The sequence below is a fragment of the Apis mellifera genome, linkage group LG6 (genome assembly GCF_003254395.2).
Source record: "Apis mellifera strain DH4 linkage group LG6, Amel_HAv3.1, whole genome shotgun sequence".
NCBI lineage: Eukaryota > Metazoa > Arthropoda > Insecta > Hymenoptera > Apidae > Apis > Apis mellifera.
Window position 1 is genome coordinate 4,577,458 of NC_037643.1, and position 19,260 is coordinate 4,596,717.

Consider the following 19,260-nt stretch of genomic DNA (forward strand, 5'->3'; position numbering starts at 1 on the left):
GAGATCGTCCAATGTTGAATGAGCACGAAATTCGCACGGAACGATAAATTTTATTATAACTTGCCCGGAAAATTGCGCGATCGTCATTATGGTTTCTGCTTTTTGAAAACAAATAAACTGAACTTTCGTGAAAATCTTGTTTATCGAAGTATTATACGTAGACATTCAATTCAAATATGCAAATTGAATTTGTCTTTCCATAATGCGCTTATGATGTTAATACGTGGTTAATAATTATATTTTTTGAAATAGATATATTGATTAAAAACGGTGGTTATTTTAATTTCCATTGTTTTTCTTTTTATTATTATGACAGAAGAAAAATATTTTTTATTAATTAATTTTCTCAACATTTGACGGATATTTTTTATCACAAATAAATCACGTCACTTTTTATTTCACATTTATTTGCTTTGTGCATAACAGACTAAATTATAAGTTGAAATTTATTCACATTACTTTCATTTAGTTTTACATACTTTTTGTCATATTTCTATCTATTTTCATATTTCAATCAAAAATAAATATGAAAATAATAAACATGAGCTATAAATATTTAAATATACGAATTAAAAATGTGAAAAGCCATATCGTTTATGTACTATTACGAAATAATTAATTTGTTATTTTTCTCTCAGCGAAGAAAATTCTATAAATCTTTCTCTATCAACAATAAAATCATATATCTTAAATTCTTTAAATGTTTGTAAGAGATATTTTAACGTTCTCTTAGGATACAAATTCGACTGATGGCTCTCTATTAATCAATAGATAAGCCTTTGGGCTTGATTTAGGGCAAAATTTTTATTTTGTTATGAAATTGATATCTTGAAATTTCGTCCATTTATTCGTGGATTTCCCAACACAATAATGAATTTAATGCTTTATGGATTGAATATAATTCGATAAATGTTTGCTAATTTTGTTTCGAAAGATATAAATAACACGTTCTTAATAATAATAATTTATTATTAAGAATAAAGAAATTGAAATAAAAGAAGATATTGAAGATTAAATTAAAAATGTATCAAATAATTGAATAATTTTTTAGAATTTTTAAATAATAATGAAACGAAAATTCAGTCACCTTATATTTTATTTGCTTATTTGGATTATTTTGATAACATTTTTCAGATATAATCAGATCTTCTTTTATTTATTAATGAGATATATTAGGCAGAACACATTTTCATTTAAATTGTCTGTTAATAGTAATATCAGTTTAATTAACGCTACATGGCGAAAATGGCCTTGTGGTTTGGTTTAGCATAATAACAAGGAGTAAAATGTTTTCGATGCACGTGTCATTACAGTCAATTCTATGCGCGCCATCGATCCAAATAAATTCATTTACCTTAATTACTTTCCTTTTATAATATCAGCCACTTTTTAAAATCGAGCTTTCAATAAAATCTCTTTAAAAAGTATCCTTGAAATTTCAATTTTCCTTTGAATTTGTATTCTACTTCAAAGGCGTTTGTTTCATCTGTAATTCATTATTGGCAGTGGCTGATAACGTGCTTAATATTGAAAAATTATATTTAATTTGAATAATTTTATATTTAATATTTGTAACTTTGATAATGTTTTATATTAAAAAAAATTGGCAATATTGAAATATACATATTGACAGTATTCTGATTTCGGACATGTTCATAATTAAAATTGAGGAAAATAGAAGAAATGTTATAATAGGAGATTTGCTGTAACAAAAATTTAAAAATTTTAATTGAAATTGCATTGGTAGATAAAGAAAGTAAACATCGATTCGCAATTTCAATTTCATAGAGGTTTGGGTAGAAGATGCAGAGAAGTAACTTTCATGTGCAAAAAACGTCTCCAGAAGAGTGCAGAAGGTTAGTTTTAAAGTGGAGGTGAAGTGGCCGTCTCAAGAGTCAACATTCAGTAGACAGAATGTTTGGAAGCCATTTTATTCGTATGTATGTAATGTATATGATCTTGCATTAAATTTCAATGAATATAAATTGAAATTTTCTAAGTTTTTTCTTTCAATATTATTTACATATTTATTATTTTAATCTGTATAATAGAAATATGTAATTATTTTGAAAAAATATATGAGCAAAGTTAAATAATTTAAATTCTAGGAAAATAACATCAAAATATTAATTAAAGATTTGGTATATTCAATTTGAGATTTGGTTATATAATCGAAACTTTAATAAAAAATTTCTCATTTAAAATTAATGAACTTTATATCACTTTATATTATCTCTTCTTATTTATGCACTTATTAAATTCAATGTCATAGATTTATTTAAAAGAGTCATTTAATCCATTTCATATTCATATTTAATTTACTATTTCATTATATTTAAATACGTATCTATGTAATAATTATTTATTTTCTAATCTAATATCTTTCTATTATAAACTTATAATATTTGTTTTATAATAATATTAATTCTTTAAAATAAAGATTATACGTTAAATTTATCTTATGAAATGAAACAATTCGATTCAACAAGGATTGAATCGATATTTTTACAAAATCAAATTTACTTAGAAATCTCTTAAAAATATTTCTTATCAATAATGGCATTTTTTTAAATTTTGTAACGCCGGAAAGAGAGATCGTCCAATGTTGAATGATGCACGAAATTCGTACGGAATCGAATAAATTTAATTATAACTTTGCCCGGAAAATTGCGCGTCGTCATTATGTTTCTGCTTTTGAAACAAATAAATGAACTTTCCGTGAAAATCTTGTTTATCGAAAGTATTATACGTAGACATTCAATTCAAATATGCAAATGAATTTGATCTTTCCATAATGCGCTTATGATGTATAATCGTGGTTAATAAATTATATTGTTTTGAAAATAGATATATCTGATTAAAACGGTGGTTATTTTTAATTTCATTGTTTTTCTTTTTATTATTATGACAGAAGAAAAATATTTTTTATTAATTATTTTCTCAACATTTGACGGAATTTTTTTATCACAAATAAATCCGTCACTTTTTTATTTCACATTTATTTGCTTTGTGCATAACAAGACTAAAATAAGTTGAAAATTTATTCCAATTTACTTTCATTTAGTTTTAATACCTTTTTGTCATATTTCTATCTGATTTTCATATTTCAATCAAAAATAAATATGAAAATAATAAACATGAGCTATAAATATTTAAATATACGAATTAAAAATGTGAAAAGCCATATCGTTTATGTACTATTACGAAATAATTAATTTGTTATTTTTCTCTCAGCGAAGAAAATTCTATAAATCTTTCTCTATCAACAATAAAATCATATATCTTAAATTCTTTAAATGTTTGTAAGAGATATTTTAACGTTCTCTTAGGATACAAATTCGACTGATGGCTCTCTATTAATCAATAGATAAGCCTTTGGGCTTGATTTAGGGCAAAATTTTTATTTTGTTATGAAATTGATATCTTGAAATTTCGTCCATTTATTCGTGGATTTCCCAACATAATAATGAATTTAATGCTTTATGGATTGAATATAATTCGATAAATGTTTGCTAATTTTGTTTCGAAAGATATAAATAACACGTTCTTAATAATAATAATTTATTATTAAGAATAAAGAAATTGAAATAAAAGAAGATATTGAAGATTAAATTAAAAATGTATCAAATAATTGAATAATTTTTTAGAATTTTTAAATAATAATGAAACGAAAATTCAGTCACCTTATATTTTATTTGCTTATTTGGATTATTTTGATAACATTTTTCAGATATAATCAGATCTTCTTTTATTTATTAATGAGATATATTAGGCAGAACACATTTTCATTTAAATTGTCTGTTAATAGTAATATCAGTTTAATTAACGCTACATGGCGAAAATGGCCTTGTGGTTTGGTTTAGCATAATAACAAGGAGTAAAATGTTTTCGATGCACGTGTCATTACAGTCTTCTATGCGCGCCATCGGATCCAAATAAATTCATTTACCTTAATTACTTTCCTTTTATAATATCAGCCACTTTTTTAAAATCGAGCTTTCAAATAAAATCTCTTTAAAATAGTATCCTTGAAATTTCAATTTTCCTTTGAATTTGTATTCTACTTCAAAGGCGTTTGTTTCATCTGTAATTCATTATTGGCAGTGGCTGATAACGTGCTTAATATTGAAAAATTATATTTAATTTGAATAATTTTATATTTAATATTTGTAACTTTGATAATGTTTTATATTAAAAAAAATTGGCAATATTGAAATATACATATTGACAGTATTCTGATTTCGGACATGTTCATAATTAAAATTGAGGAAAATAGAAGAAATGTTATAATAGGAGATTTGCTGTAACAAAAATTTAAAAATTTTAATTGAAATTGCATTGGTAGATAAAGAAAGTAAACATCGATTCGCAATTTCAATTTCATAGAGGTTTGGGTAGAAGATGCAGAGAAGTAACTTTCATGTGCAAAAAACGTCTCCAGAAGAGTGCAGAAGGTTAGTTTTAAAGTGGAGGTGAAGTGGCCGTCTCAAGAGTCAACATTCAGTAGACAGAATGTTTGGAAGCCATTTTATTCGTATGTATGTAATGTATATGATCTTGCATTAAATTTCAATGAATATAAATTGAAATTTTCTAAGTTTTTTCTTTCAATATTATTTACATATTTATTATTTAATCTGTATAATAGAAATATGTAATTATTTTGAAAAAAATATATGAGCAAAGTTAAATAATTTAAATTCTAGGAAATAACATCAAAATATTAATTAAAGATTTGGTATATTCAATTTTGAGATTTGGTTATATAATCGAAACTTTAATAAAAAATTTCTCATTTAAAATTAATGAACTTTATATCACTTTATATTATCTCTTCTTATTTATGCACTTATTAAATTCAATGTCATAGATTTATTTAAAAGAGTCATTTAATCCATTTCATATTCATATTTAATTTACTATTTCATTATATTTAAATACGTATCTATGTAATAATTATTTATTTTCTAATCTAATATCTTTCTATTATAAACTTATAATATTTGTTTTATAATAATATTAATTCTTTAAAATAAAGATTATACGTTAAATTTATCTTATGAAATGAAACAATTCGATTCAACAAGGATTGAATCGATATTTTTACAAAATCAAATTTACTTAGAAATCTCTTAAAAATATTTCTTATCAATAATGGCATTTTTTTAAATTTTGTAACGCCGGAAAGAGAGATCGTCCAATGTTGAATGAGCACGAAATTCGCACGGAACGAATAAATTTATATTATAACTTTGCCTCTGGAAAATTGCGGATCGTCTATTATGTTTTGCTTTTTGAAACAAATAAACTGAACTTTCGTGAAAATCTTGTTTATCGAAGTATTATACGTAGACATTCAATTCAAATATGCAAATTGATTTGTCTTTCCATAATGCGCTTATGATGTAAATACGTGTTAATAATTATATTTTTTGAATAGATAATCTGATTAAAAACGGTGGGTTATTTTAATTTCATTTTTTTCTTTTTATTATTTGACAGAAGAAAAATATTTTTTTAATTAATTAAATTTTCTCACATTTGACGGAATTTTTTTATATCACAAATAATTCACGTCACTTTTTTATTTCCATTTATTTGCTTTGTGCACATAACAGACTAAATTATAAGTTGAAAATTTATTCCAATTTACTTCATTTACTTTTACATACTTTTTGTCATATTTCTATCTGATTTTCATATTTCAATCAAAAATAAATATGAAAATAATAAACATGAGCTATAAATATTTAAATATACGAATTAAAAATGTGAAAAGCCATATCGTTTATGTACTATTACGAAATAATTAATTTGTTATTTTTCTCTCAGCGAAGAAAATTCTATAAATCTTTCTCTATCAACAATAAAATCATATATCTTAAATTCTTTAAATGTTTGTAAGAGATATTTTAACGTTCTCTTAGGATACAAATTCGACTGATGGCTCTCTATTAATCAATAGATAAGCCTTTGGGCTTGATTTAGGGCAAAATTTTTATTTTGTTATGAAATTGATATCTTGAAATTTCGTCCATTTATTCGTGGATTTCCCAACACAATAATGAATTTAATGCTTTATGGATTGCAATATAATTCGATAAATGTTTGCTAATTTTGTTTCGAAAGATATAAATAACACGTTCTTAATAATAATAATTTATTATTAAGAATAAAGAAATTGAAATAAAAGAAGATATTGAAGATTAAATTAAAAATGTATCAAATAATTGAATAATTTTTTAGAATTTTTAAATAATAATGAAACGAAAATTCAGTCACCTTATATTTTATTTGCTTATTTGGATTATTTTGATAACATTTTTCAGATATAATCAGATCTTCTTTTATTTATTAATGAGATATATTAGGCAGAACACATTTTCATTTAAATTGTCTGTTAATAGTAATATCAGTTTAATTAACGCTACATGGCGAAAATGGCCTTGTGGTTTGGTTTAGCATAATAACAAGAGTAAAATGTTTTCGATGCACGTGTCATTACAGTCAATTCTATGCGCGCCATCGGATCCAAATAAATTCATTATACCTTAATTACTTTCCTTTTATAATATCAGCCACTTTTTTAAAATCGAGCTTTCAAATAAAATCTCTTTAAAATAGTATCCTTGAAATTTCAATTTTCCTTTGAATTTGTATTCTACTTCAAAGGCGTTTGTTTCATCTGTAATTCATTATTGGCAGTGGCTGATAACGTGCTTAATATTGAAAAATTATATTTAATTTGAATAATTTTATATTTAATATTTGTAACTTTGATAATGTTTTATATTAAAAAAAATTGGCAATATTGAAATATACATATTGACAGTATTCTGATTTCGGACATGTTCATAATTAAAATTGAGGAAAATAGAAGAAATGTTATAATAGGAGATTTGCTGTAACAAAAATTTAAAAATTTTAATTGAAATTGCATTGGTAGATAAAGAAAGTAAACATCGATTCGCAATTTCAATTTCATAGAGGTTTGGGTAGAAGATGCAGAGAAGTAACTTTCATGTGCAAAAAACGTCTCCAGAAGAGTGCAGAAGGTTAGTTTTAAAGTGGAGGTGAAGTGGCCGTCTCAAGAGTCAACATTCAGTAGACAGAATGTTTGGAAGCCATTTTATTCGTATGTATGTAATGTATATGATCTTGCATTAAATTTCAATGAATATAAATTGAAATTTTCTAAGTTTTTTCTTTCAATATTATTTACATATTTATTATTTAATCTGTATAATAGAAATATGTAATTATTTTGAAAAAAATATATGAGCAAAGTTAAATAATTTAAATTCTAGGAAATAACATCAAAATATTAATTAAAGATTTGGTATATTCAATTTTGAGATTTGGTTATATAATCGAAACTTTAATAAAAAATTTTCTCATTTAAAATTAATGAACTTTATATCACTTTATATTATCTCTTCTTATTTATGCACTTATTAAATTCAATGTCATAGATTTATTTAAAAGAGTCATTTAATCCATTTCATATTCATATTTAATTTACTATTTCATTATATTTAAATACGTATCTATGTAATAATTATTTATTTTCTAATCTAATATCTTTCTATTATAAACTTATAATATTTGTTTTATAATAATATTAATTCTTTAAAATAAAGATTATACGTTAAATTTATCTTATGAAATGAAACAATTCGATTCAACAAGGATTGAATCGATATTTTTACAAAATCAAATTTACTTAGAAATCTCTTAAAAATATTTCTTATCAATAATGGCATTTTTTTAAATTTTGTAACGCCGGAAAGAGAGCTAGAACTCGACGAAGAAAGCGCCGACACTCCGAAACCGTGAAGATTCTTCGCAAGAAAGAGCGCAACATCAAGGAGGTGATGATCCAGGTTGAGGAGGATGCGAAGAATATCGCATTGTTGCAAGAATCGTTGACAAAGCGTCCCAAAAAGTGAATCTCTACAAGAGGCAATTGCAAGAGCAAGAGGGCATGTCCCAACAGAGCGTGACCAGGGTCCGCCGATTCCAAAGAGAACTGGAAGCTGCTGAAGACCGAGCCGACACGCCGAGAGCAATTTGACTCTGATCCGTGCAAAACACCGCAGTTTCGTCACCACCTCCAGCGTGCCGGTTCTCAGGTGTACCTCGTCCAGGAGACGAGGTCTGACCTATAAAAACGCCACCACCATCGACACTCCACCCTTCGCCACTTCGAACGTCACCTTGTCGTCTTTAGAAACGTACGTAATCCGATTAATCGTGACGGAGATTTCCTTTCGAATCTTCCTATTCGTGACCTATCAGCACTATATAAATAACTTACGACATCCATTACACAAATTCTAATTTATCTCTTCGATGAATAAAATATATTCTACAGATGAACTATTGTACACCATTTTACTATTTAATTCCTCCTTTCGAAATAATAAAAACAGACGTCATTAAAATTTTTCGGATTTAAAAGTGTTAAGATGAACGTAAAATTTAACTTGCGAGCCAATGATACTAACTGATAAGTAAAAATAATAAATAAAGCTCATATCTTTGAAATTAATACTTTTTTTTTTTACGAATATGTACAGGTGTAACGAGCAAACGACGAAAAAAGGAAGAGCCTCGATATATCATCGTGAATTGAAAAGATCGAGGAGAGTTTTCAACGGGCTGCATAGAGGAAAAAAAAAAAAAAAAAATAACAAAGAATGAAAAGAAGAACGCTAAAGATGTATCACTTTAATTTAATTTTTAACTATGACAAAACTCAACGACCCGTCGAAAATTCGAAATATTTGGCCAACGAAACGCGGGTACCCGTCCAACGAACCAAACAAATGCAAAAAGGCATCATAAAAAAAAAAGAATCATCGCGAAGCACAAGAATATCATCCCTATTTGAATAAATAGATTTAAAAACTTAACATGTGGAAATTATATATATATATATATATACTAACACATATTATATAATATATACGAGCAAAAGAGAAATCGACAACGATTCGTTATATCTTCTTATTATCTGTTATGTCAGCATCACGAAGCGTAAGGAGTGGAAAAATAAATAAATAAGGAAAAATATAAAGAAAATAAAAAAAAGAACGCGATGTAGATTCAACTATTTTTCTGTCTCTCTCTCTTTCTCCTTACGCCTCTTTGATCGCGCGTGTCGCACTTGTATTTAAATGGATTAACTTTAATTCTTCTATTATTATATTATAGATAGGTATTATTGCCCATACACACAACTCTCACTGTACGACATACACGATAACCTGTGTCAAACAATAATTTAATAAATAAACTGAAACACGTACGTACGAAGCAGATGGAATACATTTTCTCCCATAGTTTGAAGATGAAGAATAAACACTAATACCAATATTATATTCCTGTAACATACCCTGTAGAAAATCACCGATTTTTTTTGTAATTTTTCATCTCTTTTTTTAACTATTATAATTCTCATTCAACTTGTCCTTTTTTTCTTTTCTATTAATACTTTCCATGTCGATAGCCAACGATAACCCTTTCAAAGCTCAATGTTTTTGAAAGATAAAATATTGTATAAAATATCGTGTTTATATTATTAATAATATCGTAATACTGTGACAACGAATCGTATATTTAACTCCGAATAAGCTATAGCTACATTTATAAAGAACAAATATCTTATTTATTTTTATAACTATATAATAGATTTTAAAGATCTAGATTATCCATGGAAGGCTAAATGCAATGATGTGTCTAATATAAACAAGATCACTGTGCCTAACAAAGAATATAAAACTATATTTGTAAATTCAGAATAAATTGTTATTACTTACATTTACATTAATGCATTTATCTCCTAAATATTGATTACTTTTTATTCATCAAAACATTACAAATAAAAATTAATCTATCTGAGCCAGATATTTTACCTGAATGGTGAGATTTCTGAGATTTCAAGATTATCTATCTCTATCTATCTATCTATCTTTTCAAACAAAATTATTGATGCGTTTTTATTTTCTATTCAAAAATAAATTATCAACGTTAATGTATCTACAACTGAAAATACTTATAATATTATTTTACAATACAAAATAATTTTGAAAACAAATTTAGAAATTTGAAATGAAAACTACTGTATAATAACAAAAAATAAGACAGAATGAAGTATAATATAAATATACAAATACATATAAAATAAAAAGAATGTATACAATTCTTCTCATACAGACCACTTTTTTCTCTTCACAGAAAAAACGAAATAAAAATAAAAATAAAAAAGAATTAAATATTCTCAATTACAGAATAAAGACCCCATTAAAGAAGAATAAAAATAGACCGATAAAAATTGAAAAAATTACTATTATTTATTTTTATAATGAACGTAACATGCTAAAATTATTAATATATAATGCACAATAGTATACATAACATTCAACACCTGAAATATCAGATTGATCAGCATTTCCTCATTACTTTAGAATTATCATCAATAATAAACCGCAATTTAAAATTATGAAATAATTAATTATATAATTTAATTATATAATTACATATTAAAACAGAACATTGATATGAAATTGATATAGAATTGAATTCTACTAGGCAATAATCAATAATGTATACGAAACATATGATAATCTCATAATTTCACTCTAACATACCATTAAAAAATAGAATATTTTTCATACTATTTAAAATTATAACAAACAAAAACAAAAACTATATGTACCTTATACATACCATATACAAGTGGCAAATCAAAAAATTAAAGAGAAATAAACATCAAATTATAAAATATTTTGAATTAACAACGAGAGATACAAAAACCTATAACATGATAATCATACTTTTTAAACATAAAAAAAAATACTACTTTGATAACGCGATAATACGTAAAAAATGAAAAAATGAAATCGCGAACGCAGCCAATTAGCTCATATTATTTACTATAAAATTTATAATTGTACGGAGGATACAAAAATAAATTATGTAGTAAATAATAATGATTTCCAGGTCTCACCAACTTGGAGGTTGCTGCGAATTGGAGACCCACCCTACCCGCACGGTCCATCACCCACCATTATGCAAAAATATATTACAATCAATGCAAAATACTCCTTTTGATGTAAAATTGCAAAACGTTCAAACCATGAACATTGTACAAAACAAACAGCAAAAGGAATCTCAAGAGAAACCGAGAAGCTAAATCTGAAAATAAAAATTGAATTAAATCTTAATTCTATACAACACATCTGTATGAAATTTGAAAAATGAAAAACAACACATTACTTCATATATACATCAATATTTTATATTATATGAACATAAATATATAAATATTAATATATTATGAAGTTTGAAAACAAAAAAAAAGTGAAATGCATTTCACAGAGAATTTTACTTATTTTACTAACACCACTTTTAATATCAATCATCATTATCAAGCATTACCAAGCATTATTAAGGATGCATTTGGAAATATGTTCTATTTTCTACAACAGCAATTCTACAAGCAATCTACTTACTACTTTCCTTAAATTTTTCAATATAAAAATTCAATAAATCAACTTAGAAATATCCGAAACATAAATGTTAATTATAATTCTTAAAGAAACTAACCTATAATATTCAACATCAAGCCTAAATCTAACCTCTTATTCTTTTCTTACTTATATATAACTAAATCCTCATTTCAATCACTTTATTCAAAAATCTAAAAGTAGTACTTCCTAATTCAAAGATTAAAGAGAAGCCTACATAAAAATCTTAATAGAATCACACCATTTCTACCTACATAGAATCTAATTTTATAAGATACAATTATACCTTTCCAATTCATTACAGACTCACACCCTATCACATCATCCCTACCTATCCACAGAATCTAATAAAGTACAGTTATATATTTCTAATTCATTAAAGAGTCACACTTTATCACACCATCCCTACCTACATAGAATCTAATTTTACAAGATACAATTATACCTTTCCAATTCATTACAGACCACACCCTATTCATATCATCCCTACCTATCCACAGAATTTAATAAAATACAGTTATATCTTTCTAATTCATTACCGAATCACACCCTCATCACACCATCCTTGTCAACACAGAATCTAAATACATTTCTCTCTATATTTCTAAGAAAGGTACTACCTATCAGTATAAAAAATCTATCTAAAAGATTTGTTTAGGGGCCCCTTCTACCAAAAAATAAACATTACATAAAATGTAATGATGTAATGTAATGATGAGTGATGATTGATTGATTTCAAAGTAGGTCTGAAACAAATAAAATTCTAAATAATTAGTAATATAATTATTTATTAATCGAAGATACAAATTTTCTTGAAATAGAACTGATATATCTGAAACAAACTCAAATAAAGGATAGCATAACAGTATAAAAATATTGTAATTTCTTAAAATTAATGATATAAAATGATAAATATAATGAACATTCACCATTATTCACTTAAAAAATTTCAAAAAACAATTTTAATTCAAAATTTTAATGACTAAGTCTTCATCAAAGAGAAAAAAAATATTACAAATATTAGCAATATTTTTTGCAACGAATGTAGGAATATAATGTGAAGGATGCTGAAAAAGAAAAAAAATGTAGTAGTCAGAAGGACTACTAAAAGAAAATATTCTTCCACTCGATATGAATCGAATAACAAACCGGGAGTGGAATATTCATTTCGTATCGCAACACTAATAAAATAATATATTCTTTTATCAAATAAAAAATTTTTAAATCAACCGCGATGAGTGCTTTCTTATACTTGCAATATTAATTAATTTATATTTATTAAAAAAAAAAAAAAATAAACAAAAAGACATGGAAAATTCCCGGAATAATAAATTATTTACGCAACGTTACTCTATGCACTCAAATTTAAACAACGCAACACTAATAAAGAATAATCCAAAAAAGATCCAATGGTCTCTTAATGATTGCCATTGTACAATCACCCTTGTGGCTTTTTAGCCACTTAAGATGATTCAGGAACAGGAACGTTGAGTTCTTCCACAATTCCAGTGAAAGAAATTTGGGCATTCAATATTCGCAACACTACTTGAACAAACGCGAATCTCATCTTAACGCACACTAATGCAAAACGCGATTCTCATCTTAACGCAACACTAATGCAAACGCGATTCTCATCTTAACGCAACACTAATGCAAACGCGATTCTCATTTTAACGCAACACTAATGCAAACGCGATTCTCATCTTAACGCAACACTAATGCAAAACGCGATTCTCATCTTAACGCAACACTAATGCAAACGCGATTCTCATCTTAACGCAACACTAATGCAAACGCGATTCTTATTTTAACGCAACACTAATACAAACGCGATTCTTATTTTAACGCAACACTAATGCAGGTGAGGACACTGCAATATCGTCTCTTGTGGCTCTTCGATCCGGCGGAGATGCAACTGCAATTCAATAAACATGTAAATTATTATTAATGCAATATTATTACATATATGATTCTTTAAATTATTATATCCTCAATATATTTTAACAATATATTTATTCCTCTTTAATCTTGTTTAATAATATTGCATATCGATTACATTTGTATAAATAATTCAAAGAAAAGGAAAATGGTATTATTATACGTATTATTTTATCGGTTGATAAATGATAATAAATCATAATTTGCAAATAAAAACAGGGAATCTGTAATTTAAAAATAAGAAATTACGATTATAATAATATATATATCTCGTGTTATTTCCAAATTCATTATTTTTAAAGATTGACAAAATGGAATATTTAATAGGAGAAAAAAAGATTTAGAAACGAATATATTTAGAAAACTTAATAATTTAAAAATCAAACAATGCTATTTGTATCTTTTGAAACGATTAGCAGGATAGATAAAAATAAAAAAAAAATGTTTCATATACAACATACTATAAAAGTTTTGAGAGAATTATTTTCATAGTAAGTGAATAATGATTAATTAGATTTAAGCATAATTCAAAGGATTTCTTGAATAGAGGCAAAAGGTCATGATAATCACTCTAATTGATTGACCAAACAACCGATGAGAAAACAACAGGTCGCATAGTGGAAGGTTGGTGAAAGAGGTATCGATTCGTGCTTGATGTCTATGGATTACAAATTAGGCTTGCAGTTCAATCAATTGTGCTCAAATTACAATGCTATCGCATTGCATCTACTAGTTATTAGGAAATTATGGGTAAATTTCTAACTGGCAATGGTTGAAATATATATATTATGAAATTAATTACACAATTCTTGAAAATTTAATATATATTTATATTTGTGAAAAATAAACATTCTCAATTTTTTGAGAATAATTTTTTATACATTTATTATATTTGATTTCATTTTTATTTTCTGAGAAATTCTTTAGAAAATATTCTCATTATATTTTCAGAATTTCATTACGTGACATTATATCTGAAGGTTGGTAAGGTTACTGATATTAAAATTATCTTAAAAATCTAACATACTGTTATCATGCAAATACGATTTTTTTTTCATGATACATTTGCAAGTCTTTCACGAATAATAGACATAATTTTTTAACTTGAATTATACAATACGATAAAAGAAAAAAGTTTTCATCCATTGTGCCGTAATAAATTAAGAATTCCATTATTTTTAAAACTAGGAAAAAATTGCCATACCACAAAATGAGATCACGCTATTACTTTCCGCAATTAGTAAATGAAATTTAAACACTATTTATAAAACGTATAGCAAATAAATAGTTCAAGTTTTTGATATTCAAATGCGGCTTACCTGGATTGGATATCTAATTAGTCTAAGTGTTATTTTTTTATATCACACAGTCCATTATCATTCATTTCGTTTTAAATTAATTATAATTATTCTCGTGAACTCATTTTGTTTCAAACTAATTTTTTTTATCTTCACTAATCATTTAATAAAGTTTGTAAAGATATCTAAAACTTTTAAAACGAATTGAAAAACTTAAAAGAAACTAAAAATAAGTGCACTGAAAATATTTCAAGTTACTTTCTTTTAAACATACAACAAAAAAGAAAGAAAAAAGAAAAGTTTGAAAGTTTCAAACAAATATATTATGATTTCTATGTAGAAGATTAAGAAAATTTTTATTTTAAAATAATTATATTTTAGTGATAATTTTATTTTTGTCCTATTTATATTTTAACAAATTTGATTTTGTTAGAATATACTACAAGACTTTGTTTGTCTTATTTAAAATATTTTATTATTATTTTTTGGTAGAAATTTTACAATTATTAATATAATTTTACATGTTGGAGTTAAAAATATTTCGTTTGAGAGTTCTTCTAAATAGTAATCCCTTTTGAAGCGACCTTTAAATTTAAACTAACCAGAAATCGATAATCTTTAATATGGTGTTCTTTCGCGTTACAAAATTTAAAAAAATGCCATTATTGATAAGAAATATTTTTAAGAGATTTCTAAGTAAATTTGATTTTGTAAAAATATCGATTCAATCCTTGTTGAATCGAATTGTTTCATTTCATAAGATAAATTTAACGTATAATCTTATTTTAAAGAATTAATATTATTATAAAACAAATATTATAAGTTTATAATAGAAAGATATTAGATTAGAAAATAAATAATTATTACATAGATACGTATTTAAATATAATGAAATAGTAAATTAAATATGAATATGAAATGGATTAAATGACTCTTTTAAATAAATCTATGACATTGAATTTAATAAGTGCATAAATAAGAAGAGATAATATAAAGTGATATAAAAGTTCATTAATTTTAAATGAGAAAATTTTTTATTAAAGTTTCGATTATATAACCAAATCTCAAAATTGAATATACCAAATCTTTAATTAATATTTTGATGTTATTTCCTAGAATTTAAATTATTTAACTTTGCTCATTATATTTTTTTCAAAATAATTACATATTTCTATTATACAGATTAAAATAATAAATATGTAAATAATATTGAAAGAAAAAACTTAGAAAATTTCAATTTATATTCATTGAAATTTAATGCAAGGATCATATACATTACATACATACGAATAAAATGGCTTCCAAACATTCTGTCTACTGAATGTTGACTCTTGAGACGGCCACTTCACCTCCACTTTAAAACTAACCTTCTGCACTCTTCTGGAGACGTTTTTTTGCACATGAAAGTACTTCTCTGCATCTTCTACCCAAACCTCTATGAAATTGAAATTGCGAATCGATGTTTACTTTCTTTATCTACCAATGCAATTTCAATTAAAATTTTAAATTTTTGTTACAGCAAATCTCCTATTATAACATTTCTTCTATTTTCTCTCAATTTTAATTATGAACATGTCCGAAATCAGAATACTGTCAATATGTATATTTCAATATTGCCAATTTTTTTTTTAATATAAAACATTATCAAAGTTACAAATATTAAATATAAAATTATTCAAATTAAATATAATTTTTCAATATTAAGCACGTTATCAGCCACTGCCAATAATGAATTACAGATGAAACAAACGCCTTTGAAGTAGAATACAAATTTCAAAGGAAAATTGAAATTTCAAGGATACTATTTTAAAGAGATTTTATTGAAAGCTTCGATTTTAAAAAGTGGCTGGATATTATAAAAGGAAAGTAATTAAGGTATAATGAATTTTATTTGGATCGATGGCGCGCATAGAATGAGCTGGTAATGACACGTGCATCGAAAACATTTTACTCCTTGTATTATGCTAAACAAACCACAAGGCCATTTTCGCCATGTAGCGTTAATTAAACTGATATTACTATTTAACAGACAATTTAAATGAAAATGTGTTTCTGCCTACATATATCTCATTAATAAATAAAGAAGATCTGATTATATCTGAAAATGTATCAAATAATCAAATAAGCAAATAAAATATAAGGTGACTGAATTTTCGTTTCATTATTATTAAAAAATTCTAAAAAATTTGATCAATTATTATGATTAATTTTAATTTAATCTTCATATCTTCTTTTATTCAATTTCTTTATTTCTTAATAATAAATTATTATTATTAAGAACGTGGTTATTTATATCTTTCGAAACAAATTAGCAAACATTTATCGAATATATTCAATCCATAAAGCATTAAATTCATTATTTGTTGGGAAATCCACGAATAAATGGACGAATTTCAAGATATCAATTTCATACAAAATAAAATTTTGCCTAAATCAAGCCCAAAGCTTTATCTATTGATTTAATAGAGAGCCATCAGTCGAATTTGTATCCTAAGAGAACGTTAAATATCTCTTACAAACATTTAAGAATTACAGATATATGATTTTTATTGTTGATAGAGAAAGATTTATAGAATTTCTTCGCTTGAGAGAAAAATAACAAATTAATTATTTCGTAATAGTACATAAACGATATGCTTTTCACATTTTTAATTCGTATATTTAATATTATAGCTCATGTTTATTTATTTTCATATTTATGATTGAAATATGACAAATAGATAGAAATATGACAAAAAGGTATGTAAAAGTAAATGAAAGTAAATGTGAATAATATTTCAACTTTATTTAGTTGTTATTGCAACAAAGCAAATAAATGTGAAATAAAAGTGACGTGTTTTATTTGTGATAAAAAATATTCCGTCAAATGTGAGAAAATTAATTTAATAAAAATATTTTTCTTCTGTCATTAATAATAAAAAGAAAAAATGAAATTAAAATAACCACGCGGTTTTTAATCAATTATATATTCAAAACAATATAATTATAACACGTATTTAACATCATAAGCGCATTATGGAAAGAATCAAATTCATTTGCATATTTGAATTGAATGTCTACGTATAATACTTTCGATAACAAGATTTTCACGGAAAGTTCAGTTTATTTGTTTTCAAAAGCAGAAACATAATGACGACGCAATTTTCGAGGCGAAGTTATAATTAAATTTATTTCGATTCCGTGCGAATTTCGTGCTTCATTCAACATTGGACGCAAGTCGTTCGATATTTTGTTGCTTCGAATAAAAACTGATTCTAAAACTCAATCAATACAAATTTTAATGAATGTATAACAATATAAAAGTTTAACACACAAATTTTAATTCGATCATGAAAAAATGAATTCTTTCATTTTTTAAATTGAACTTGGATATATTTTCTATTTACTTGAATTAAATCATGATGAGTGAAATCGATCATTGATCCCCTCTCTTACGATCTTATTATCGAATACAAAGATTTGATAATAGAAAATATTGAATATTACCTATAGTTTATATCATATTGAATTGAGTACGGTCGACTAAACGAGATCCCGAAAATTCAAACAAGACCAGGGTACCGTCAAGATGATTGGCTTTTTATCGAATGGCTGTTCACGGAACCATGACTATCGAAAATTTCATTTTTACCCGTTACCCATCAACGCGTGCGACGAATGTGAAGGGGTTGAATATGAATGTAATAGAATTCTCATGCATCATTCCATCGAATTTACCTCGCTTTTCTTACGACTCAAAGGATAATTCAACCCCGTGCCACGAAGATAAACTATTCAATGCAAATGATGTTTGTTTGTACTCTGCGAATGGAAAATTGAAATAGTCCTGCGACGCAGTGTTCTCGTACGTATGTAAATGAATTAATTTATAATGTTAATAGAGAATTAATTCAGCGAAATTAAATTTGATGAGAATATTTTATATCGTACACAAGTGTAAATTAATTCAATTATAAATCGGAATAATCACAAATGTTATAAAAACTGTATATATTTAATTTTTAAAATTAGCAATTTTTTTTGGATTGGAAGTCTTGTTATCAAAACATATATATATGAATATATACAACGTGTATTTACAACGTGTATATAGAATTTTTTAAAAAGAAGTTAAAAAGAAGTTATGGAAATCAATAAAACAATTATTGATCATATTTTAGTAGGAATATTAATTTACGAGCTTAAGTAATAATAGATAATTTACAAATGATATGTTATACCTTATTATTCCTTGTCTATACAATCATAGACTACGTCAACTAATAATGGTTGTTCTATGTAACTTTTAACTCCATTAATGTTTATTCATGTAGAAACTAATTTTGGAAAATTTTAATACAAAGCTGATTAAAACATATTAGAACAACCAGGCAAAATAACTAAATAACTGTATTAATATGGATGCATTTTATAGATATATAATACATTAATATAAAAAATTGAAACAAAACTTTAAATAAAATAAATTGATTTATTATTATCTATCTTATATT

At 25.2% G+C, this 19,260-nt stretch overlaps 2 protein-coding genes across 3 annotated transcripts in view; one reads left to right on the forward strand and one right to left on the reverse strand.

Annotated features, from left to right (window-relative positions):
• The window catches only part of LOC409787 (paramyosin, long form), a 106,585-nt gene extending 97,864 nt beyond the window's left edge, over positions 1 to 8,721 (forward strand). Inside the window, 5 exon segments of the mRNA XM_026441416.1 lie at positions 7,791 to 7,807; positions 7,810 to 7,920; positions 7,923 to 8,057; positions 8,060 to 8,234; positions 8,580 to 8,721. Of these exon segments, the coding sequence (XP_026297201.1) occupies positions 7,791 to 7,807; positions 7,810 to 7,920; positions 7,923 to 8,057; positions 8,060 to 8,234; positions 8,580 to 8,703 (562 nt within the window). The 3' untranslated portion in view covers positions 8,704 to 8,721.
• The window catches only part of LOC724389 (calcium/calmodulin-dependent 3',5'-cyclic nucleotide phosphodiesterase 1C), a 154,479-nt gene that overhangs the window by 76,705 nt on the left and 58,514 nt on the right, over positions 1 to 19,260 (reverse strand). The window lies entirely within an intron of this gene.